Source organism: Primulina eburnea, chromosome 15 (assembly GCF_022965805.1).
Source record: "Primulina eburnea isolate SZY01 chromosome 15, ASM2296580v1, whole genome shotgun sequence".
NCBI lineage: Eukaryota > Viridiplantae > Streptophyta > Magnoliopsida > Lamiales > Gesneriaceae > Primulina > Primulina eburnea.
Window position 1 is genome coordinate 28,543,957 of NC_133115.1, and position 17,384 is coordinate 28,561,340.

Consider the following 17,384-nt stretch of genomic DNA (forward strand, 5'->3'; position numbering starts at 1 on the left):
AAAATATACCTAATTTCTTTTCCAATTCGATTTTGAAAAATAACAAAAACATATATATATATATATATATATATATATATAAACAAAAATTGCTCAAAGATGATTATAGTTTACATAAAATTATTATCACATACATAATTATGTTTCATTAAAATTTTGATATATATAGATCCGGGGCAACTAAAATAGCTTGTATATGTATATTAGGCAAAAACTTGTGTGAAACTGTCTCACGAGTCGTATTTTATGAGATAGATATCTTACTTAGGTCATCTATGAAAAATTATTACTTTTTATGTGAAGTGTATTATTTTTTATTGTTAATATCGATAGAGTTGATCCGTCTCACAGATAAAAATTCGTGCAATTGTCTCACAAAAAACTTACTCTGTATATTAAACCTTGAGTAGGTCTCATGTGAGACCGTCTCACGGATATCAATCTGTGAGACGGGTCAACCCTACCCATATTCACCACAAAAAGTAGTACTCTTAGCATAAAAAGCAATAATATTTCATGGATTACCCAAATAAAGATCCGTCTCACAAAATTTGACCCGTGAGACCGTCTCACACAAGTTTTTGCCTTAAACCTTTGTTGGTACAAGTTATAAATTTTTCAAAAAGATTGATATAATTGAGTTTCGAACATAAAACTTCCTTATAAGCCCGAGTTCGTGGCCAATAGACAAGTTGGGAGGGCCTCTTTTTGAACGGCCCAAAGAAAAAAGAAAAAAGAAAAAAGAAAAAGAAAAAGGGAATCCAGGGTATCGCTGAAAATTTTAGAATTGCCCGCGCTTTGATTGAATTCCCTCGATCTTTGGTTTACGCTCCAGATTTTCCTCGTATCAAACTCGGATTTTCTGTCTCGTATCCGAAAAATTTCACTCAAATACAAATTCTCACATCTCCGTCTGGTATGATTATTGATTCTTTATGTTTAATTATTTCACGCTAATCGCCTAGAATAATCAATTCTGCGTTCTACACGGACGGGATATATTTAGGGATCTTCCATGAGCTTTTATCGTGGTGGGTTTTTGTGATTATTTGATTTTTTTGTACTTTTCACTGGTTAAGCTTTGTGATTTTGTTCACTCATGTTTAAAAAAATTTATGATTTTTTTGGGTGCTTAGTCGACCTCCTTGTCACTCATCGATTGACAGAATATTTGGTGTATGCATGTAAATTAATATATAGGCGTTGACCCTATTATTTTGCAGTTTTAATATTTGATGATATACTCTATAAATATTGATTTTTTTTAGGGAATATAAATGTTGAATTTTTGTTTACCTGCATTTGTTAATTTGTCTTGCTAGTTGTTTGTAACTCTTAGGAGGGGTTTTTGTAATTTTTGGTTCGGATGGTAGAGATAAGAATTCTCGAAGTATGGCTGACACTTTGTTGCTGAATTTTTCTGATTGAGGTTCAGATGCTGCAAAAACAAGTATTAGCTTATTTTTTTAATATTCTTCTCATTTGTAAGCTTTTTGTGAAATCATTTTGCTCTTGGGTTGATGAAGAACTTTGTTCTAACGCCACTGATTCTTTGGAACTTTTCCTACAATTTATCTTTTCCATTTGTTTATTAAACACAACCTCGAGGTACTATTGTTGATTATTCAGTTAAAGCGGCAAATGCATCTGAGATGAGCAATATTTGGCAGTCTTTTTATTATGCGTTGTTATTTTTTGATAATTGGCTGTTTTGTGCCATTCATATAATGCTAGATGTGATGTTTCTCTTATTAGCTGTCAAACCATTTTTGAATTGTAAACTTTTGAAGTCTCAGATCCATCTTGCACGTGTTTTACAAATCTCTTGACTGAAGCTACGTACTTTAAATCACCACAGGTAGCACAAGATTTTCAAAGTGATGCATATTTTTTGTTCGATAACTATCGCTTGCTGTGGCAAGTTCTATCTTTGGTTGAATTCTGCCCTTTGACGTTTTGCAATTTTTTGGATTCGATGAACTCGACTTTGACCAGAAAAATCTAGTGGTTTGCTATATTGGGAAGTTTTTTTGCTCAGTGAAGTTAGTCATCCTTTTAAGATTCTCAAATTGCTCTGCAAATTTATTTAAGGAATGGCGAAAGGTGGCAGGGGAAGACCCAGGTTTGCTTCACGGCGGCACAGACCAACACCGGACCCCTTCCCCTCTAACAGTATTCCTCATTGCAACCAGAAAAGTAATTACTCGAAAATATTCATGCAAGATTGGGAAGATGCTACTTGTTCGATATGCATGGAGTGTCCTCATAATGCTGTTCTTCTCCTCTGCTCTTCTCATGATAAAGGCTGTCGTCCCTACATGTGTGGAACTAGTTTCCGCTATTCCAACTGTCTGGACCAGTACAAGAAGGCACACACAAAAGTAATGTCATCTAACAACACACCAATTTATGATGCGTCTACTGAAGTGATGGATCCATTGTCTGGTAGGTTGGTTGTCAATGATAAAGCTACAGAGCTCACATGTCCCCTTTGTAGGGCTCAAGTGAAGGGATGGACGGTTGTGGAGCCAGCACGAGACCATCTCAACTCAAAGAAGCGAACTTGCAACCAGGATAACTGCTCATTCATTGGAACATACAAAGAGCTGCAGAAACATGTAAGAACTGAGCACCCTTCTGCTAAGCCGCATGAAATGGATCCTACTCTGGCACAGAAGTGGACAAATCTAGAGCAGGAGCGAGAGAGGGAAGATGTGATGAGCACCATAAGGTCGTCAAATCCAGGGGCGCTGTTTTTTGGCGATTACGTGATTGAACGAAGCCATTTTGGTTTGGGTTCTGACGGTGATGCAGATGCCTTGGAGCCAAACGATGAAATTGAAAATGGATTTGATAGGAGGTTGATGTCCGTGATGATGTTTCTTCAGGCTTATGATTCTGAAATGGTACAGAATGGTCGAGGCTCGAACCACATTTCGAGATCGAGTCATGAAAGGCCTGTTGTTTCTCTCGGTGAATTGGATCAAGACGGCAACCATATTGACGAAAACGAAGTTTCTGGAAGGAACCGTATGACATTGGCAAATCGTCTACGCCGGCATGGTAGAGTCCTCTTGGGACGATCAGGACGTAGGAGGAGGCGAAGAGAGGGCAACAGTGGGCAGGGTGTGTAGTGGTGGTGTGCAAGTTTCTATCACTAAGATAAAGGGAAACAGTAGGTCTTAGTACATATGGGAACTTGATAAGGCTTTACCACAATATTTATCATTTGTATGTAATTTACTGATTAATTAATTGGGATGTTTATTGTTGACTTCATCTTTAAATTCATTGATGAAAATTGCAAATTCTCAGGCTTTATATTGTCTCTCTTTGGTACATAAACCTCTTTTTTATGTCTTGTTGCTTATATTATATTAATAACGTTGTTGTTATTATTATTATTATTATTATTATTATATATTAGTAATCGAATCACATTTGTACCATGTGCGTAATATTTGTTATTCCGTATAAATCTTTATCATATTTTGATGTCGAAAAAAATATTATATTGCAAGTGTTGCAATGGTTGTTCAAACATCATTAGTTTTGTTTTTCTGAAACATATCAATATTTTCCCCGATATATCTTTATTTTGAGGAGGTCTCTCGTGAGACGATCACACGATCGATATTCATAATAAAAATAATATTTTTAACATAAAAAGTAACACTTTTTCATGGATGACCCAAATAAAAGACCCGTCTCACAAAATACAAATCGTGAGAACATCTTACACAAGTTTTGTTTTTTATTTTTATGTGAAGCGGATATTTTTCAAAAGAATATAAAAACATAACAAAATCGAAGAAATAAATTAAAATAAAAAAAAACATATAAATTAAATTAAATTAAATTGGAATCTGATAAATGTATACTAGGATTCCGTTCACACTTTCACAGGCTCGACTTATTAGTATCTGGAGAAATAGAGAATCTTTGGCAGGGGTCAATAAAAAATATATGATCCATTTTAAATTTAAATAAATAAAAGGGATTTTGACTTTTTTAAATCGAGAGAAAGGAGTGTACTGTGTTAGTTAGGTGAGTTAGGTGAGGTCATTTATTAGTTCATTAATTAGGGGAGTTAGTTAGTTTTTTAAAAAAAATATTTTTTTAATTGATATATCAGAAACCTTTCCTATTCCTATTCTATTTCTATTCTTTATTGAGGTTTCATTTATTCCCGTTATTTTTGTGTTCTTCACGATAAACTAATCAAAAATCATTTGAAAATTTGAAGATTCCTAGAGAAGTAAATCATTTGAATTTGAAGATTCTCTTAGAAGTAAGCATATACTCGACTGTTGTACTTGTTTGTTCAGTTTAGTTCTGGTTGTATTTTGTTAGAATTTTTGTTAGTGGAGTTCTGATGAGTATTTAGAGGAGTTATATTATAATATGAGATAGTGTCTAAACCACACATATTGATGGATAGAGGTTCACAGTGGAGGTGTATGGGTGGAGGTGTGCACAGATTGGTTGAGGTGCACACACAACCACGGTCGCGGTGGGTCGAGGTGCACCTCAACCCTCGACCCCAGTGGGTCGCGGTGGCTTAGGTGACCACGACCCACCTCGACCCACGCGACCCAAACGTGCGACCCACGTTTCTCTCCGCGACCCACCGCGACCCACGTGTGTTTAGTGATGTGTTGGTCAATGTTAACATATTTTTTTAAATAAATGATATTGTCTATAATTTAATATTCTTATTTATGTTTTTGTAGGTTATGCCAACAGTTATTCTGTTTGAGTACAACGGAGAATGGGAAGTTAATGAAGATAATATATTTAAATGGCGTTCATGGTCTAGTGGTAAGTGGGCAGCTATTCCTTTGGATTCTGATATTTGTTCAGTGGAATATATAGAAAGTGAGATATACAGAATTATAAATCTAGCTGGTACAGAAAAATTGAAATTAAGTTATCTTCCTGACGTGAAGCATTGCAATATTCGTCCAATTTATATTGAGGATGATAATGATTTGAAAGCATACTTATATTTTGGATGTGCAAAAAAAAGACCAGTACTTCACGTAGAATTTGAACTAAGTGTTGTTTCCCTTGATATTGTTCAAAGGGAAAATATCATGTCACCGGATTTAAATTTTAAGCATTTGGATGATGAGTATGTTGATGATGAAACAAATATGTACGATCACTATTTTGATAGAACTTTTGTCTCAAATGACCATGGTACCAATAATGATGTATTAGAAACTGAAAATATACAAGAGAATGATGTGAGGAGTACAGAAAATGATGTGGAGGATATAGATGATATTAATGTCGATGATAACGATGTTAACATCCACTACATTGGTGTAGCTCATGATACTGAGACTAATGTTCAAGCTGATACTTATTCATTTACCGATGGTTCAAGCTTATTTATTGGTCAAAGATTTTCAAGCAAGACCGAAGTGAAGAAAGTGCTATCCAATATTGCTTTGAACTCGTCTTTTGAGTTTGAAAGTGTCAAATCTTCTAGAAATATCTATTCGGTTCGTTGTGTGAATAAAGGTTGCAGCTGGAGAATTTGGAGTTCAAAACACGATAACTCAACAGATTTTGTGATTCGTACATATTGCAACACACACAATTGTGACATGACTGGAATGCGTAAAAAGCATCGACAAGCTAGCTCATCTATCGTTTGTGATATGTTGGTAGAGAACTTTCGAGGACAACAGAAAACACCTCAACCAAAATCTATTATGACAATGATGCGGAATAAGGGGGTTGACATTACTTATTACAAAGCTTTGAAAGGTAAACAACTTGCTCATGATATCTTCACAGGTGATCCTGAAAGAAGTTTTGGTCTTCTGCCTTCGTATTTGAAAATGGTCGAGAAAATGAACCCGGGTAGTATAATAGATTTAGTAGTAGATGAGCATAATAGATTCAAGTATTTGTTTTTAGCATATGGCGCATGTGCAAGAGGATATAGATGCATGAGAAAAGTAGTATCTATTGATGGTACATGGTTGAAAGGAAAGTACGACGGTATTTTACTTGTGGCCTCAGCACAAGATGGAGATTTTCATCAATATCCTTTGGCTTGGGCTGTTGTTGATGTGGAATCAATTGCTTCGTGGAGTTGGTTTTTTACGAAGCTCTTGGAAGTAGTGGTTGATGAGGATGAGTTGGTGATTATCTCAGAAAGACATCCGGGCATCATTGCCGCAGTTGCCAACGTTTACAAAAATGCACATCATGGTCATTGTATATGGCACTTGTCACAAAATATGAAAATTCATTGTAAAAAGAAGGGTTGTACCGAAATGTTTATGCGGTTAGCAAAAATTTACAAGCAAATCGACTTTGACTTGGAGTACGAGAAGTTTAAGAAAATATATCCCGATGCTGCAAAGTTTTTGAGTGAAAGTGATTCATTGGATCGATGGACTCGAGCATATAGCCCAAGATCTCGGTATAATATTATGACAACTAATGGTGTTGAATCAATAAATGCAAGATTGCGTGAAGAAAGACAACTTCCAATCATTGCACTATTAAATTCTTTGCAGACTTTGACTATATCTTGGTTTTCAAGGTATCGAAATGCATCTATAGCATCAAAAACAAATTTCACTCCAACTGTTGAGTCAATTCTACGTGAAAGGTTTAATATTGGTCGGGCTGTAGTAGCCCGAATTCTAAATTGGGTAATTTAACGGATTAATGGTGATTAAGAAGGTTTAATGTGTAATTTTGACCGTGGTCATGATCGGAAGGACCGAAGATGGTTCGGAAGCAACGAAGGGTTCGGAAGATCCGAAGTGGGTTCGGTGGATCCGATCATGAGGTGTCAAGAGTTGATCGACACGTCAGTTTGCATGCAAGTTCGGAAGGTCCGAAGTGTCGGTTCGGAGGATCCGATCATAGTTCGGAGGATCCGAAGTGTAAGTTCGGTGGATCCGATCATGAGGTGTCAAAAGCCGATGGACACGTAAGAGTTCGGACGTTCCGAAGAGGGTTCGGACGATCCGAACATGGCCTATAAATAGTGCTCGGATTTCCTCATTTTGACTCGCCAATTCAGAGAGTTCCAGAGCATTTCAGTCGTTTCTGACAGGTTCTAGTCTTTTTCCGAGGTTCGGGCACTAGCGGGGAGCTGCTGGTCTTGTAGCGGAGCTGTGCTCTAGTTGGGAGCTAGCGGCATCAGCGGGCTAGCGACGGACGAAGGTTTGGAATTTTATCAGTATTTTATCTCAGGATTATCTAGTTAAGTCTGGTAGATAAGTTTAGTGATGGTTTTCACTTGATGAATAGGCTTGGATTAGACCTGTTGTCTGGTTGTTCCAGTGGATTAGGATTGCTGTGATAGAGGTACGAAAGTACTATCCGAGATATCCTGGTTGAGTATACATTCATATATGTGTTGCATGATTATGTGGTGCATTGTTATATGTCATATGATGCATGCTATTATGTCACGTTTATTACTGCACGTTGCATTTCACGTTGAGCCGTATCTCCTTCGAGATAGCCTTTGCTGTTGAGCTGTATCTCTTTCGAGATAAGCTATATCTTGGGGCCGCTCAGCCCTGTCTTGTGGACGCATGGACACCGAGAGTACACAGTGGCCGACGGGTCGGGAGGGCTTCGGTGGTCCGGGACATTTTAGGTCCACGTCCGTCTTGTAGTGGATGCAGTGACCCAGAGGTGTACCGCGCGGCACTATCCACTTGGCGCCTCTAGACTGAGCATTGTTGAGATCCTTTCCTTTGTGACTCCTGTTTCTTGACTACCCCGGTATCATGATCATAGCATGTGCATTTCATATAGGTCTGTATACTCATACTTTTGTACTGGGCGTTCTTATCGCTCACGTCCTCGGTGTTGTTTATTCTTGGACACCCCATTCCCTCGGGGCAGGCCTCAGGTTGGATGGCTCAGGAGGAGCAGGAGGACGTCAGTGAGTAGCCGATTGAGTTTAGTTTATCGGTATTGTTTTGTTTCGTTTTGGTTGTACCGGATATTTGATTTGAGTTATTCTAGATTTCGATTGGGTTGTATAACTATTGTCTTTGGCCGTATTTCCGCTGTTATCTCTGATTATTGTTGATTAGGTTAATTGCATGCTTAGTTCTTGCTTAGTAGGTGATTCTGGAACGGGTCACTACATTTATGGTATCAGAGCATGCTTGCGATTTTGGGATAAAGATATGCGTATGATTTTGGGATATAGATTCTGTTTTGGGATTCCGTTGACCAATTTACTAGTTTCCTCATTCTATGTTGTAGCGATGGCTGGCCACTTTGGTGACGAGAGTAGTCAGGGGAGTGTAGGTCGTTGGGGTGATCAGGACGGTAGTAGGCGTCATCGTGATCGTGAACATCGTCATCGTCGGGATGGTCCTAGGCGTTTTGAGTTGCATCGTTTTCTTCAGATGGGGCCTAAGCCTTTAGTTGGCGGTGAGACTCCCGATGATGCAGAGGATTGGTTAGAGCGCATGGAGAGTTGTTTCCGCGCATTCCAGTGCACCGAGGAGCAGAAGATAGAGACCCTTAGTTTTCTTCTCGAGGGCCGTGCTCGCAAGTGGTGGCGATCGACTTCTGCGCCGATAGTCCAGTCCCAGGGTAGGGTGACTTGGGCCGATTTCCGTGCGGCTTTCATGCAGCTGTATTTTCCTCCAGCCCTTCGCCAGGCGAAGACGATTGAGCTCCTGAATCTGAAGCAGGGTAGTATGTCTGTTGATGAGTATCAGCAGAAGTTCTTCGAGTTGTTGCCCTTTGCTCCTCATATTAGTGGCAGTTCTGAGGCTAAGTATGACCATTTCCTCCAGGGGCTTAATCAGGAGATCTTTGATCGTGTCACAGTCTGTGATAATCCTACTTCGTATGATGGATTAGTGAACCGGTGTCGCCAGGCAGAGATCAGTCTTCAGCGTGGTAGGTCTATTCTTTCTTCCAGACCTTCGAGTGCTTTGAGTCCTCGATCTCAATCGTTCAAGAAGTCTGGTTCTTCTTCTTCTGGATCTGGATCACGGTCTAGCGGTGATTTTCGCTTTGATAAGAAGAAGGATTCTTGTGTGCATTGTGGGAAGAACCATCCTTCGGAGCAATGCCGATTAGCCGCAGGAGCTTGTTTTCAGTGCGGAGAGATGGGTCATATCAAGAAGTATTGTCCTCAGTTGCGAGGTGGAGCAGGATCTGGTTCCGGATCTCAGACGACTGTTCAGCAGAGGAGGCAGGGTCAGGCAGGGGGTAGTTCGAATCTTCGACCTCGTACCCAAGGTCAGGTTTTTGCGCTGAACCAGGATCAGGCTGCAAGTGAGTCAGGGAGAGAGTCATAGCAGGTACTTTTTGTTGATGCGGTAGTCCTGCTTTTGCTCTTATTGATACCAGAGCATCCAGAGCTCCTCTGAGTTGTACTGTAGTTGTACTATGGATGTGTGTTTGTGTTTTCCGTTGTAATCGAAATATCGGTTGTATTCAACAATAATTGAGAGGTAATAACGATGTTGTTATTTCGTTTTGTTCATTCTCTACGCCTGATTTCGAGGACGAAATCCTTTAAGGGGGGGAGAATGTAGTAGCCCGAATTCTAAATTGGGTAATTTAACGGATTAATGGTGATTAAGAAGGTTTAATGTGTAATTTTGACCGTGGTCATGATCGGAAGGACCGAAGATGGTTCGGAAGCAACGAAGGGTTCGGAAGATCCGAAGTGGGTTCGGTGGATCCGATCATGAGGTGTCAAGAGTTGATCGACACGTCAGTTTGCATGCAAGTTCGGAAGGTCCGAAGTGTCGGTTCGGAGGATCCGATCATAGTTCGGAGGATCCGAAGTGTAAGTTCGGTGGATCCGATCATGAGGTGTCAAAAGCCGATGGACACGTAAGAGTTCGGACGTTCCGAAGAGGGTTCGGACGATCCGAACATGGCCTATAAATAGTGCTCGGATTTCCTCATTTTGACTCGCCAATTCAGAGAGTTCCAGAGCATTTCAGTCGTTTCTGACAGGTTCTAGTCTTTTTCCGAGGTTCGGGCACTAGCGGGGAGCTGCTGGTCTTGTAGCGGAGCTGTGCTCTAGTTGGGAGCTAGCGGCATCAGCGGGCTAGCGACGGACGAAGGTTTGGAATTTTATCAGTATTTTATCTCAGGATTATCTAGTTAAGTCTGGTAGATAAGTTTAGTGATGGTTTTCACTTGATGAATAGGCTTGGATTAGACCTGTTGTCTGGTTGTTCCAGTGGATTAGGATTGCTGTGATAGAGGTACGAAAGTACTATCCGAGATATCCTGGTTGAGTATACATTCATATATGTGTTGCATGATTATGTGGTGCATTGTTATATGTCATATGATGCATGCTATTATGTCACGTTTATTACTGCACGTTGCATTTCACGTTGAGCCGTATCTCCTTCGAGATAGCCTTTGCTGTTGAGCTGTATCTCTTTCGAGATAAGCTATATCTTGGGGCCGCTCAGCCCTGTCTTGTGGACGCATGGACACCGAGAGTACACAGTGGCCGACGGGTCGGGAGGGCTTCGGTGGTCCGGGACATTTTAGGTCCACGTCCGTCTTGTAGTGGATGCAGTGACCCAGAGGTGTACCGCGCGGCACTATCCACTTGGCGCCTCTAGACTGAGCATTGTTGAGATCCTTTCCTTTGTGACTCCTGTTTCTTGACTACCCCGGTATCATGATCATAGCATGTGCATTTCATATAGGTCTGTATACTCATACTTTTGTACTGGGCGTTCTTATCGCTCACGTCCTCGGTGTTGTTTATTCTTGGACACCCCATTCCCTCGGGGCAGGCCTCAGGTTGGATGGCTCAGGAGGAGCAGGAGGACGTCAGTGAGTAGCCGATTGAGTTTAGTTTATCGGTATTGTTTTGTTTCGTTTTGGTTGTACCGGATATTTGATTTGAGTTATTCTAGATTTCGATTGGGTTGTATAACTATTGTCTTTGGCCGTATTTCCGCTGTTATCTCTGATTATTGTTGATTAGGTTAATTGCATGCTTAGTTCTTGCTTAGTAGGTGATTCTGGAACGGGTCACTACACGGGCATATCAAGTTTATGAGCTGGGCCGTCTCGAGTTTGATGTTCGAAGTGCTACAGATAGTGACATTGTGGATTTGGAATCAAAGAGATGTACCTGTAGGGAATTCGATATTGACAAGATTCCATGTTCACATGCCATGCAGCGAGTTATTTTCGTGATGTTAATTTATATTCCTTATGCTCAGAGTATTATTCTGTTATGATATGGTCTTTAGCGTATTCTGAGCCGATTTATCCTGTTCTGAATCAGAACGAGTAGCCTCTTGATGATATGTTAGTACTGCCACCAGTGATCAAGAGAAGACGTGGAAGGAAAAAACAAAACAGATTTCCATCCGTTGGAGAATTTGGTAGAAGATAGGATTGAATTATTTGTAATTTTTTGAATTTAAAGACAATCGAATTGATTTTATTAATTTATTGTAATTTGTGTACTAATTTTTAATTTTTTTCGAGGGTGAGTAATCGGCTTGTAAAATTTTCATTTATGGGTCGCGTAGGCTTGTAAATTTTTCAATTTTGGGTCGCGTGGGTTGAGTGATAATTTAGGGGTTTGGTTTAGGGTTTTGTTTAGGGTTTAGGGTTTGGGTCGAGTTTGGGTCTCCATGGGTCGTGTAGGTAAGAAATTTTGATTTTTTTTATCATTTTATAATATATAATTCACTTTATATATGATTAGAACGTAAATATAAATAAAAATATTATTTGTGTAAAAATTTTAAAATGAGTTATATATTATAATTTAAGTATGTTAGTTAAAAAATTGACAAGAATGTATCTATTGTTCTAACAAATAGGGTCTTAAAAATTTTTATAATTCCACTAAAAATCTTAACAAATTTTTTATAATAACACAACTGAACTAAAAAAATTCATTACATATTCACTTTAATGAATTATATGTAAGCATATGAAATTAATTTTAATGAATGTATATTTAAGTGTATGAAATTAATATTTATTGTATATAAATATAAACTAATTTTTTAATTTCACTAAAATTATTTAGTAACAGATTTCATTATATATTAACTTTAATATAGAAGCATATGAAATTAAATTAATGTTTATTGTACATAAATCGATATGTTTCTCGATCTAAACTCGACCCACCAAATTTCGGTCGCGTGGGTCGCGTGTAATCGCGACCCCGTGAACAGTACCCCCGGATCGACGCGCAGGTGCGCGAACCTGCCGAGAGCTCTCGGCAGGCGCTGCCGAGCTCCGCCGAGAGCGCTCGGCGGTCCCTGCCGAGAGCGCTCGGCGGTGCGGGCGTTGCATGTGTCCCTTGCATGTGTCCCTTCACGTTTTTTCGTGTCTTCGTGTCTGGTATTTTTTTTTATGTATTTTTTCAATCCCTTGGCATTGTTTGATGATTTCGTGTCGTTCCAGAATGTATTTTTTCATTTCCTTAGTAATCTCATTTTGCATATAAATTTTAAACAATGAAAATTGGTTTTATGTTTCATTGTTTAAAATAGATACCTCCACGAACCAATGAATAAAATCAATTTTCATTGTTTAAAATAGATTGAATATATAGATCACATTCATTAACTAAAAATACATAATGTAACTAAAAATCAATATAATGTATCACATAAATGTTTTAATCCAATGACCAAAATTTATCCCAAATACAACAACAACAATAATGCCTAAATTCCTCGATCTTCTCATCGTTAAGCTGATAGGCATTTTCTCTAAACATGGTATAAGCTGTTGCCGCTAAACAATAGACTCCACATTCACCGCTGCAATGAAAAACAAACATTAAATACATTGATATACATTAAACAATAATGAAATAATAATTTTTAAAATAAAAAATTTTAACCTCGTCTTTTGAGTAGGAAAAGTTTCTGGCCTAACTATACTCCATCTTTCTAAAGAATCAACACCCAACATATGTGGAAGCATAAGAGACAAAGGGTTAATAAGTTTAAGCAATGTCTTGCCCGACCTATCTACGCTACGGTCTGAATCCATGATTGTAATATTCTTACGATTAGGCAAAACCTTTAACAAAACCCAATGCCCAGGAAGATGAAAGGGTATCAAAATTATTTTGGCTTTGTTCCATGGAATAGCCGGCCACTCACTAATTTCTGCTCTCACATAGGGCATCAAACATTCTATATTATACTCTCCACCCTCATTGAAAGCACTCGAAACTAGCTGATGAAAATCGACATCCATCAATGACACCTCTTGTGACATAAAATGTGAGTATGTCCTTTGTAGTTGGAGCAACCCTCGACAACATTCTTGAATATGCTGAAAGTGATAAAAGTGAAATATGTTAATTACTAACTCAACGCAAAAAACAAAAAAAAAAGAACAAACTTACGGTCTCAGTCAGCCAAGAAGCAGGTGTCCCCAATACACGAAACCACGAGCTATCGTAGGACGAACACAGCCCACATATCATCCTATTTTCCGTACAACAATTAATCTCAGCACTTACTCGTGGCCACGATCTATTGGCGAACATTCTAACTCTTTTCTGAAAACTCACAGACATCACATCATTTACAACAAGACGACGCAGTTCCTCGTCAGTCATAGGCTCTTCCTCCACTGTGAACAATCTTAACTTACCGCCCGAAGTTTTTTCAAAAGCTCGAGTCAAAGAAGGATCGCTCACAAGTGGAATATTTGGATCCACCTCAAATGGAATATCTTCAAATCGATGCCTTGATGTCTCGCCTTGATCTGAGAATAATACATACAATTTGTCATTTTTCATACTCAAAATTAAAAATCATATAACTATTGATAAAACTTACCAACATTGACATTCATCGAAGATAATCTCCCAAATATATCCTTCAAACTCGAGATATCGTCATGTATATTTTTCAATTGATTTTTTATATCGGCTTGGTCCTTTTGTATCGTCTCAACTTTATCCTCCAAACTTATGAAACGAAGTTCATACATATCTGCAACGTGATCTCTCGTGTGAGTCAATGGAGGAGAGAAATGAGGGTGAGTCAATGGAGGAGACAAAGGAGGAGACGGTGGATTCATGTGTGAAGGACTACGAGATGGCCGAGAAGATTTTCTGACTTTATCTCGAGATGATCTGGAGTATGTATATGTGAATGGCTGGAGAAATGGTCGATCTTCAGTCTCAGTCTGTACACCCACTTCATCCTCTAGGTCACCCAATGGATCTTGAGTGCAAACTACTTGGATACCTCGGCAAATTAACTCCGTAATGCGATTGATTATCACATTATTAGAATCAACAAAATTTCCAGTCATGTAATGTACAGACACCCGCTCCTCCGAGGTGGGAATGAGTATCCCCAAAATATCCTATATTAATCATTAACAATAAACATGAAATTAGTTAACCGTTAACAAAAAAATATATTAGATAATAAGAAAAATAAATAAAATGAATTTCTTGTATTTTTACCTTGTTATATACATTTTTAAATGCTTTGTTCACATCATCCATGGAAGGTGAATGATTTTTACTCCATTTTCTAGTCAACCAATGACACATCCGAGGTATCGGTACATTGAGACCTTTTCGAGGTCGGGCGAACACTTGAGCAATGGATGGAAAATATTCATATGCCAAAATCTAACACAGAAAAATAAACACAGTTAGTATGATATAAAATAACAAGGATTAGTATGATATAAAATAACAAGGATATTTCATTTAATGAACAATATTTAGTTACCTGTAAAGGATGAACAAATCCACTTATATGGAAGCTGCCGAACTCGCTGAAATCTGGATCATTCCTACGGCGTGCTACCAAATTTTCGTAGCTTCTGAACTTAGTTTCAAGATCTTTTCTAAGTCCATAAACTACTTCTTCAAAAGCTATTCTACCCCAGGGATAGTTTATAAAACTATCAAAATTATTTACTAATCTAATCCATTCTAAATCTATGGTATCATTTTTATTTTTTCTGTGTCTCCCTAATACAGCTACCACAAACAACAGACAAGCCAATTTCACTTTTTCAATGTCTATTTCTCCTCCAAAATCGTTATCATATTCATCTATTCTATCTATCAAATCTCCCAAACGTATAGAGTAACTCCCACCAAACTGTCTCTCCCTAAATTCATCTTCTTCGGGTATCATGGGATAAACATTTGAACAATTTAATCCAGTTAACAAACAATACTCTAATAATGAAAATCGTAAAGGTCGTTTACGATATATCATCCAAAATTCTTCACTTTCACTGTCATAACTTTGCCTACTGATCAAAAACCATAACAATTTATTGGAATTGTTATAATCCTTAGCACATAAAATTAAATTACCAAATTGAGTATATTGCACCAAATATTTTATCTCTTTCTCATTTAAAAATGCTACAATTTTCTTACATATTTCAGTATATCTTGATCCTACGGTTACTTTGCATTCAAAGAATTGATCCCTCCCAAGTTTAGTTGGAAAGTAAATCTGCAAAAAAATCAAAACAAACACAAAAAGTTACATAAATAACCAAAATTTAAATTTAAGCAATTGTGTTCATGGGTCGCGAAGCTTCGCGACCCATCACGACCCCTGGGTCGCGAAGCGTGGGTATGCTCGCGACCCCTGGTCTCGCGAAGCTTGGGGTAAGCAAGCTTCGCAACCGATCAGGGGTCGCGAAGCACATCGCGAAGTGTGCTTCGCGACCCCCACGAGTCGCGACCCACACGTCTTGTGGGTCGCGAAGCATGTGTATGCGCGACCCCTGGTCTCGCGAAGCTTGGGGTAATCAAGCTTCGCGACCGATCAGGGGTCGCGAAGCGATGTGCTTCGCGACCCATCACGACCCCTGTGTCGCGAAGCGTGTAGGTCGCGAAGGGGTCGCGAGCGACCGATCACGAGACAGGGGACGCGAATCAGCCATCCTCGCTCCTCGCGAGATACAATACATTTTCGATCTCAAAATAAATTTCTTACCAATACATAGTTTTTTCGTGCGATTTGTTGCAGAGGAATTCCTGTTAGACTCATGATCAATTGTTAGCAATGTAAGGAAGAGAAGATTTCTGTGAAGAAGAAATGAAACTAGGGTTGAGATGAGTGGGTTGAGGTGAGTCGCGGAAGAGATGTACCCTTTTTTTTATTTAATTAAATTACAAATTTTATATATATATAAAATTAAAATTAAAATTTAAATACACTAAATGAAAAATTAATTTAAACAAATTTAAAACAGAGGATAAAAAAGTAAATTTACATTGACTCCTTTTTTAAGATAAACACTTACGTGACTCCCGTTTTCCTCATTTTCCCCTTTGGCAGCAACCAGAACTCCGACTGATTACTCTTTAGTCACCGTTTTCCTCATTTTCCCCTTTGGCAGCAACCAGAACTCCGACTGATTACTCTTTAAAACGTCGTCGTCAACCACCGCAAAAGCCATGAGGACGAAGCCAACCGCCGTGTTCATGGCCTTTGGTACCAAAGGCGACGTTTACCCCATCGCTGTAATTCTCTCATTTCTTTTTCATTCTCCCGGATTAATCATAATATACGTTTTGAATAGTGATTATGGTTTTTGATGATCGACGCGTTCTTTATAAATTCCTCAATAGGCTATTGCTGCAGCTTTTGCTTCCGATCAAAGGCAGTACGAGGTTGCCTTTGTGACTCATTCAGCGCACGAGGTTTGGAACCTTTTGGTTATTGTTTGATTCTCGTATGATATAATTTGTTGCAATGTTCATAATAACCGATTGAAGTGACATCATTTTATTTAGAGAATGAAAAATATTGAATTGCTGCATTTTTATTCCGTTCCTAGTAGTTAGCACCCTGTCGTTGGAGAGTGGTTTTTGCAATATTTAATATCTGGTATTTTTGTTGTGCTGAGTTAGTACACCATTGAAATCTAGATTGTTAGCCTAAAACCTTTTTTAGAATCATTTTGAGTTCATGTTGTAGATACCCAATTTGAGCAGTAGTAGTGTGATACTTGAGTTCGGGAACAGGATATTCTTAGCAGCCAAGCTTCACCTTTCAGGGCTCAGGCGTGTAGGGTTTGGAACATTCCGTCCAACCAGTGGGACTATCACAGAAAACCTGAAATAGTGGACTATATTCTTAAGAAAAAGGTGTCGTTTCAGGCATAATTTATAGCAACAGATACTTTATCTAAGGACACGGAATTGAGCCCTGAATCAAAATTAGTCTTTCTAGTTTCTACTCTCAAATTCGACATTTTTTTGCGAGTTAGAATTCAAAGAACCAAATTATTTTCTTATTTGTTCTGTACTTGTTATTCATTAAAGATTTAAATTTTGTATCTCATGCTTTCAATGGCATCATGCATGTAAGTATTATCATGAAATCATTACGTAGGAGAACTGCATA

General features: G+C 38.5%; 3 protein-coding genes across 18 annotated transcripts in view; 2 read left to right on the forward strand and 1 right to left on the reverse strand.

The window, feature by feature from the left end:
* Positions 1 to 701: 701 nt before the first annotated feature.
* On the forward strand, positions 702 to 3,326 carry LOC140814655 (uncharacterized). 7 transcript variants are annotated; one of them, XM_073173701.1, is made up of 3 exons: positions 703 to 916; positions 1,791 to 1,858; positions 2,092 to 3,326. In XM_073173701.1, the coding sequence occupies exon 3, from the start codon at positions 2,094 to 2,096 to the stop codon at positions 3,132 to 3,134; it is 1,041 nt and encodes a 346-aa protein (XP_073029802.1). In that variant the 5' UTR covers positions 703 to 916; positions 1,791 to 1,858; positions 2,092 to 2,093; the 3' UTR covers positions 3,135 to 3,326. The 7 variants fall into 7 exon arrangements, with proteins under 7 accessions (XP_073029797.1, XP_073029802.1, XP_073029801.1 ...); XM_073173700.1 differs by having other exon boundaries at positions 1,797 to 1,858; XM_073173696.1 differs by lacking the exon at positions 1,791 to 1,858 and having other exon boundaries at positions 702 to 1,031.
* A 554-nt stretch (positions 3,327 to 3,880) lies between these two features.
* Positions 3,881 to 17,384, forward strand: part of LOC140814414 (sterol 3-beta-glucosyltransferase) — a 29,008-nt gene continuing 15,504 nt past the window's right edge. For 9 of the 10 annotated variants that reach the window (XM_073173380.1, XM_073173375.1, XM_073173383.1 and 6 more), the window contains exons 1-3: positions 3,881 to 3,940; positions 16,366 to 16,498; positions 16,607 to 16,678. In XM_073173380.1, coding sequence (XP_073029481.1) covers positions 16,433 to 16,498; positions 16,607 to 16,678 — 138 coding nt within the window. In that variant the 5' untranslated portion in view covers positions 3,881 to 3,940; positions 16,366 to 16,432. Of the gene's footprint in view, positions 3,941 to 16,365; positions 16,499 to 16,606; positions 16,679 to 17,384 lie in introns of those variants that run through there. The other variant, XM_073173384.1, reaches the window with a different exon arrangement.
* On the reverse strand, positions 12,782 to 16,434 carry LOC140815613 (uncharacterized). Its single transcript, XM_073174689.1, has 6 exons — positions 16,348 to 16,434; positions 14,736 to 15,479; positions 14,462 to 14,632; positions 13,824 to 14,358; positions 13,385 to 13,743; positions 12,782 to 13,311 (listed from the first exon to the last, which is right to left on the reverse strand). Exons 1-6 carry the CDS (start codon positions 16,432 to 16,434, stop codon positions 12,808 to 12,810), a joined length of 2,400 nt encoding a protein of 799 aa, XP_073030790.1. The 3' UTR covers positions 12,782 to 12,807.